General features: G+C 33.4%; 1 protein-coding gene across 4 annotated transcripts in view; it reads left to right on the top strand.

The window, feature by feature from the left end:
* LOC122030160 (katanin p80 WD40 repeat-containing subunit B1 homolog KTN80.4-like) overlaps window positions 1-6,894 on the top strand; it is a 30,278-nt gene extending 23,384 nt beyond the window's left edge. For 3 of the 4 annotated variants that reach the window (XM_042589326.1, XM_042589329.1, XM_042589327.1), the window contains 8 exons: window positions 3,020-3,064; window positions 3,140-3,255; window positions 3,611-3,736; window positions 5,062-5,136; window positions 5,208-5,320; window positions 5,865-5,981; window positions 6,088-6,156; window positions 6,230-6,894. In XM_042589326.1, coding sequence (XP_042445260.1) covers window positions 3,020-3,064; window positions 3,140-3,255; window positions 3,611-3,736; window positions 5,062-5,136; window positions 5,208-5,320; window positions 5,865-5,981; window positions 6,088-6,156; window positions 6,230-6,293 — 725 coding nt within the window. In that variant the 3' untranslated portion in view covers window positions 6,294-6,894. The remainder of the gene's footprint in view (window positions 1-3,019; window positions 3,065-3,139; window positions 3,256-3,610; window positions 3,737-5,061; window positions 5,137-5,207; window positions 5,321-5,864; window positions 5,982-6,087; window positions 6,157-6,229) is intronic. The other variant, XM_042589330.1, reaches the window with a different exon arrangement.
* The last annotated feature ends 262 nt before the right edge of the window (window positions 6,895-7,156 follow it).

Genomic DNA, 7,156 nt, shown 5'->3' on the forward strand with positions numbered 1-7,156 from the left:
AATATTTTGAATGTCCTTATTTTTTTAGAGTTATACTTGATTATTGAATCATTTAATCCGTGGAAGTAATGCTCTTTCATGTCTTTGAGATGTCTTATATCAAACAAATTTATTTTTGTTTGTACCCTTTTTAATGTTTTTAAGTTTAGAATTATTGTTATCTCAATCCTGATCTTACGTATATGATACTATCAAAATTGAGGGTTTTGGCCTAGTTGATCAACTACTGATTATATAAATGTAGCATAGACATACAATACCTAAAAGAAGGCCAAATTAAGACTATTTTTTTCCCCCTCTATGAGAGAGGCCAAACCTACTCTTCTATCTAAATGATTTCAGCCAAGGTTTAATGCATCATTCCAAGTTAGGGTATCCTTCTCAATTGGAATGTTATAATGACATTGTTGTGCCAACATGCCACTAAAGGAAGGAATCAAGAAATAGGAGGAAGGCAGCTTACTTTATGAAGCTAGGGGAACACTCATCTTCTTCCTCTAGTGCGTGTCTCACAAGTCTTAAAATTTTGAGTTGGTTTCGATACTATCGTGCTATGCCAATATAGTTTTGGTTCTTTTTTTAATTTAAATATATTAATTAAAAAATATTTTTATTAATATTTGATTGTTATAGATGCTTACTATTAAGATATATTTGAGATGTTGAATGTTAAATTCAAGTTTTGATATTATCTAATGAAATGTTTGATGCTTATTGAATAAAAGTTAATTCAGCTGAAGTCTAACAAGTAACAAGTAGATATGGCAAGATCAAGTAGGTTTAAATTAGATTTAATTTGGATTTATTTTGATCAATTTAAAATGAAATCAAATTTATACATGCAATAATTTAATTCATAACAGTATATTTTATAAGATTAGAAATTGTATTATATTTATTTTTTAACGTTTCTAAAAGTTTATTTTCTCCATCTGTATGTGTTTTTCTTCCTTGTTTACCTCGTGAATATATGGAGGGAAAACAAAATCCTTTAAAACCTTTTTGTTTTATTTTTATTTATCTCGTGGATGGATGAAGGAGGGGAAAAAAATTAATCATCCTCTTTTAAAGAGGTAAAGAAGTTTTTTCTTTGTATTTTTACCCTCATGGTGGACAGATGGAGGAAAAAAAAATAATGTAGGAGGAAAAAAGTTAGCGGAAGGGAAAAAAATTAAGAAAGGGAAAGGAATAAGATAGAAATTGGAATTACTAATTTAAAAAATTTCAAAAACAAACAAAAAAAAGCTGCTGCGAGCTGCGAATTTGTGTTGTACCATGTCCATAAGCGGGTAGAATGGTAAATTCAATTGTGCCAACTGGCACAACTCGCTATTGTATACCATGGTGTCTAGATGTATCAATTGTGAAAAGTTGTGGACTGCAAAATCTCACATAAGTTGAAAAAGTTGTCAGAACCATTGTCAGGACTGTCAGTGGAGCTGTTTCCATTAAAATATCAGCAAGTGAAGATCTGCCAGGTATTGCATCCTGTATATTTGCCGCATCTTGTCTCCCAAGAAGTCGAGTTGCATAGATTTTAAGTTTCAACTTGCTGTTTCAGATTTTAATTGGTTACTTGGAACTTTCTCTGGATCAGCAGATCTAGCATGAAATTTCCTTATTTAACTGCTCAAAGTAGACACAAGTAGTATAGACAGTTCCATATGGCACACAGTTCTACCTTCATTTCCACGATCCCTGCTATAGTATATAATTTTCTGCTTTAATCACCAAGTTTAGACTTGAATCAAACTTCATCTTGGTATGTGATTCAACTGGTGAATGAGGATTTTGAAATTATTCACGTTTCTGCACAAATTATTCATGTCTGCAAGTGTTTGTGCTATGGCTGATTATAAAGTCCATAAGTGACTTCCTCTAGGAAAATGAGTGAATATAATAAATTTAGAAAAATTGCATTAATTTGTAAGTGAAACCTCCATGAATGCAGATTGATTATTTTCCTATTAATTGTGTATGGTGTTCTATTAATGGCAATGGTATTTGTGTTCAAGCACAAGATAGAGTTTAAAAACACGAACCATGTAAAATTAGTGGTTCTGGAATTAACAGTTTTGAATTTGTACATGCCTATTTGTCATGCAATCTTTGTACTTGCTGCTAATCAGCATGCTAGCTTTTTTTATTTCTTACTCTGTGATATGGAATCCTCACTAATTGGTTGAATATAAAATTATTGCACAGTTTGAAAAGTTTACTAAAACATTTAGTTCAAAAAAATTCTATGGAACAAGGAAAATTTTCCTTAAACTTTGATGTGGGTATGGGCTTACACTATGCAAAATAGAAAGGAAAGACATTGACATTATCAGAATATCAACATATGTGGGGGTATGAAGTGTTTAGTTATAATTCATTACAAAATTTAAGTAATCATCAAGAACATGTTGTGTACCGAATGCTATAAAAGAAAATTAAGGAAAGGAACTCAACGTTCTAATGGGTGAAGGTGATATTATTACTTTGGTTTGATAATTCTATAATTTGATCCTCAATTAGCTGCCTAAATAACATGTCTTGTTTATTTCTGTAATGCCCAGTATCAAATAGTAACAGGTGGGTTTACTAATGCTTTTGTGTTGCATTGGTGCCTCTGGATAATTCCTTCAGGGCAATTTTAGTTGCTTCCATAAATGGTAGTGTAATCTTTACTATGTTATGGCCTAGAATTTAATCAGGGCCTAATTGAATTGACCTGAGCTTATAAATAACATATTTCATTTACTGGCCATCTTAGTCAATCAGAGTTTTTGTCAACTAAAACATTATGATGATATTTCAATGTTTGCCAGTGTTTTACTCTTAATATAACATTGATGAAGTTCTTAACTTGTATTTTTTGTTCTTTATTTTGTTTTTTCATTATCAATAAGAAGTCATTATTTCTTTTGGATGCTGACATGTAATTCTGTTATGATAAGCAGTTTGTATGTTAAATTTGTACTGAGTGGCTCCAATATTATGATGCATACTGACAGTACTTCTTTGTGTTATTTAGTCCATAAACCAAAGGAAACATTCTCTTCTAGTGTTTCACGACGAGGTACATATTCCCTGCTTATCTTAAATGGTCCTTACAATAATAATGGTCCATAATAATTTTTCTAAGCATTTGCAGGAAGAACAAAGTCACTTATAAACTGGGAAGGAATGGAACCTTCTCCAAGCTATGATCATCCAACATCAAGCAGTGCTTCTGAGAAGACAGTTGTTTCTCGCTCCTCGTACTCTTTGGTGAATCCTTTTTTATAGAACAATAGATCACATTTAAATACCAAAAGTGACTATTATGAGTATTCATATAATAGTTATTATTACATTGTCATCATTGGTCTAGTTTTGGGTACTCTTTTGAAAATGGAACTATTATGATATCACTTGCCAATGATTTGTTGATATTCTTGATAAATTGAGCATCTTCATTAGCTAAAGATCTGAGTAGTACCCATCTCATTCACTATTGCTATAGCAATTTATTCCCTTTCTGTCTTTGATTATTTTTTTTACTGCTTGATTGTTTTCTTCTTACGATCATGTGCATTCTCTTCTAAATACCCCCTGATATTGTAGCTTCTATTTTATTGATCAGAGAAGTTACAAGAAGAATACTGAAATTGAAACTCTACCTGTTTCTGATGAGGATTCTATACAAATTATATTGAGGAGTCATGACCAATTCTTAAACTCAATGCAATCTCGATTAACCAAATTACAGGTAAAACTTGTATCATGTAATTGATTAATTCGTTGGCAGAGAATATCTTAACTGCAACAGTGATAAACAGTCTAAAAAGTACACTCTGTATTGAGACAAATGCAGTTCTTGAGTTTGTTTTGTACAATTGGAGTTTACTTGCTTAAGATTTAACATGCTTTTAGTTATAAAATTGATCTGTTTTTTCATAATGCCTAAGCCTCAGAAAATAGCAATCTATTATCATATTTATGTCAAAAAGGTCTATTTTTAGTCTCACATCTCGAGAATGAAGGTTTCTTAAATATACTTAACAGAAAGTAATCCTCCACCTAAGGAAACCTAAGTTTCTTGGCATTTAGGTTAATATTGATATCTCTCTTAGGCTTTGACACGGTATCAAAGTGAAACCTTCACCTCTAAGAAAAATGATGTTGAGCCTAAGGGGGCATGTTAAAAGGAGTAGATGTGAGAGGAGATAGATTTCACCCTTTAGTCTCACTTCCTGTAAACAAGGATTATTAAACATTAAGAGATTCTCCACCTAAGAGAGTGGCTTGACATTTTGAGTTGGATTGAGCTCTCTCTTGGTCTTCAATAGATAAATTCTGGCTTCTATAACAACTATTCCCCCTCCTTAATTTCTCAAATTAATTTGTATTGTAATCCTCCCTTTGCTAATAAGCCAAGTGGATAATGAGTGTTCTGACTAATAAAATGCAATTGATAATTGCCTTTTTTTGTCCATACAAGTAACAGCATTTACTTCAAATAGTTTTATTTTTTCTTGGTTATGCTGCTATTCTACTTTTAAGGTTCAGTTTTTCATTTTGTAGAAACTGAATTTGGTTTTGAGTTGCACTCAAGATTTTGGTATCTTGTCTATTACTTCAACTCTTTGGTTTCAGCTCTCATATTAGTGTCGACTCTACATAACCTTGCTGAGGATATGATGTGGCGGACACCCATGTTGGATATTTCTACTTGAATCCAAGAAACATAGCTGCCTCCAAGAGCAGCATGGAAAAAAATATAGGATCCTATTGCCTCACTGAATTTATATAAAGATTTTCTCATATGCGATTTTTTGAAAGGGGAAAACCCTGAATAATGTCCATGTTGTTTCTAAAACATCCAAACAAGACCCCCTACTCTAAAACTCTCTAGTAAAGGACCTTCTTGTGCATTGTTGTGGAGGTATTTTATTCATTTGATTTACTGGGGCCTTGGTAGGAAGCTTCTACAAAAGGACCTTGTTTTTTTTTAAAGGGTAGAGTCTTTGTTTGGGATTTTGTCCTTGTGAAATTTTACCAATCTGGTATATGGCGTTTTTCTACAATTCACAGGTAGTTCAGCGGCTATGGGAAAGAAATGATGTCAAAGGTGTCATCAGTGCACTTGAAAGAATGTCTGATCATGGTGTATGCTCCCAAATTCAGCACTTTCTGATAAGGAGGATCCAGTATCTTAACTATTGTGATAATAAATGCAGGTGTCTGCTGACGTATTGTGCTCTCTGAAAGATAAAAGTGATGTTATTACTCTGGATATCTTCACTTCTCTCCTGCCACTTTTAACAAGCCTTCTTGAAAGTAAGAGGGATAGGTAGGTTTTCTAGCAGTTCCAGTAATGTGTTCTGCCTTAAATTTTTTGCTTTGTTTCAAAGCATCATGAACCTCCTGAAAATTTTGGTAAAGCTGACATATTTCTAATCTTCAGTTCTCTTCTTCTGTTAATGAGTCAAGCGAAAATTGACTTCTCATGCAATTAAACTTCCCTTATCTTTGTGTTTCTCATACTTTGGCAATCTCTTATTGCAACTTATTCTTCTGTTTCTGTTTTCTTAAAATATTTGAGGGGTTATTGTTTGGTTGTTTCTTCTTTTTTTCTCTCAAAATATTTGAAGGGGTTATTTGAGAAGTTTGAGCTATCGAAAGATGATTATTACAATTTACTACCGCCATCATATTGTTGTCTCACGTAATATTGACATCATATTTATAACATTGTTTTGCATGCACATCCTTTTTTAGCAAAATTATCCAAGTGCCTTTCAACAGTATGTAAGCTTGTCATTTCATATACAATTGAGTGTGAGGATTCTCATTTCACATGATTTGACATTGCTTGCTCTTGCTCTCTACTATAGGCATTTAAGTGTCACTCTAGAAATGCTGCTGAAGCTTGTAAGGATTTTCAGTCCTGTAATCCATTCAACCATATCGGCAGGTCCATCTGTTGGTGTTGATCTTCAAGCAGAACAGAGGTTTACATTCGTTTTCAAGTTGCCTTTTCTTCTTACAACTTCTATAGCTATTCTACGACTACCCAGAGTTTTCGCCTTCTACTTCCATTTTCTTGGTTGATGCCAGGATGGAAAGGTGCAATCTCTGCTTCATTGAGCTGGAAAAGGTCAAGCATAGTATTTCTTCCCTGACGAGGTGAGTCTGCTTTTCTTTTCTTTGCTTTTTTGAATCAACGAAATGAAACTTTGGCTGGTTTTGCTTTTGATAGAAGAGGAGGGTCTATTGCAAAGGATGCAGGAGAGTTGAATCTTGCTCTCCAGGAAGTGCTGTGACTAACATATACCTCATTTATAGTGGAATTGCCATTCTTTTTCCTCCATAGAAAGCTGGTCATTTAGCTGCTCAATAGGGACCCAACCAGATGAGCATCGAAGCTAAACTCTCCAAGTCTCCGAAATCTTATCTTTAGTTATTAGCTAACCTAAGTATTGTCAGACTTCCGTTGGATTGCTGCAGCTGAGTTCATTTCCAGGATAACACTCCAGGAGTAAGAATTTCATTATCATTTCTTTGGAATCGAGTAGAATCCAACTGCTATGCTTCTGTTAGCTGAGTTGCTTTCCTCTGTTGCACAAGGCGCGGCGCTGCACTTGGCTTGGCTTGGTGAAATTACTGTTCATAGAATAAATACTATTATTTTTTTTAAAAAAAATGTTTAACTAGGTAATACTGATTTGACTCCTTGGAAATTTTCCACCGATCGTTAGGATAAATTAGAAAGTACTCGTGGTGAGTGGTTCAAAAGTTCAATATCCCGTGATTGTGTGTTCCATTTGGAAATTTTTTTTTAACAAATATGCTGTAATTGGGGACTACAGATGTCTGGGTGACACTCTTCTATTGCACCGTAGTCCTGGGACATAGATGCTATTATTTTAGAAATTAGATGATGTTCTAGCCGGTTATAACTTAATTTTTTATTTTATCCAAGAGTATTCTCTTGGTGTGTCATAAGACATTTGTATGAAACTTAAGCTAGGTTAAGTGTGTATATGCCTTTTTTCTTATCTCCTAATAAGGTCAAGTTTGGTTCTTCAATGACTCAGTTAAAAGACATTTTGTTTTATAGCTACTATTGCACAACTTATTCATGCTAAGTAAATTAGACCAAGAATTTTCAACATACAAAGTTTTC

This window comes from Zingiber officinale, chromosome 10B, assembly GCF_018446385.1.
Source record: "Zingiber officinale cultivar Zhangliang chromosome 10B, Zo_v1.1, whole genome shotgun sequence".
Lineage (NCBI taxonomy): Eukaryota > Viridiplantae > Streptophyta > Magnoliopsida > Zingiberales > Zingiberaceae > Zingiber > Zingiber officinale.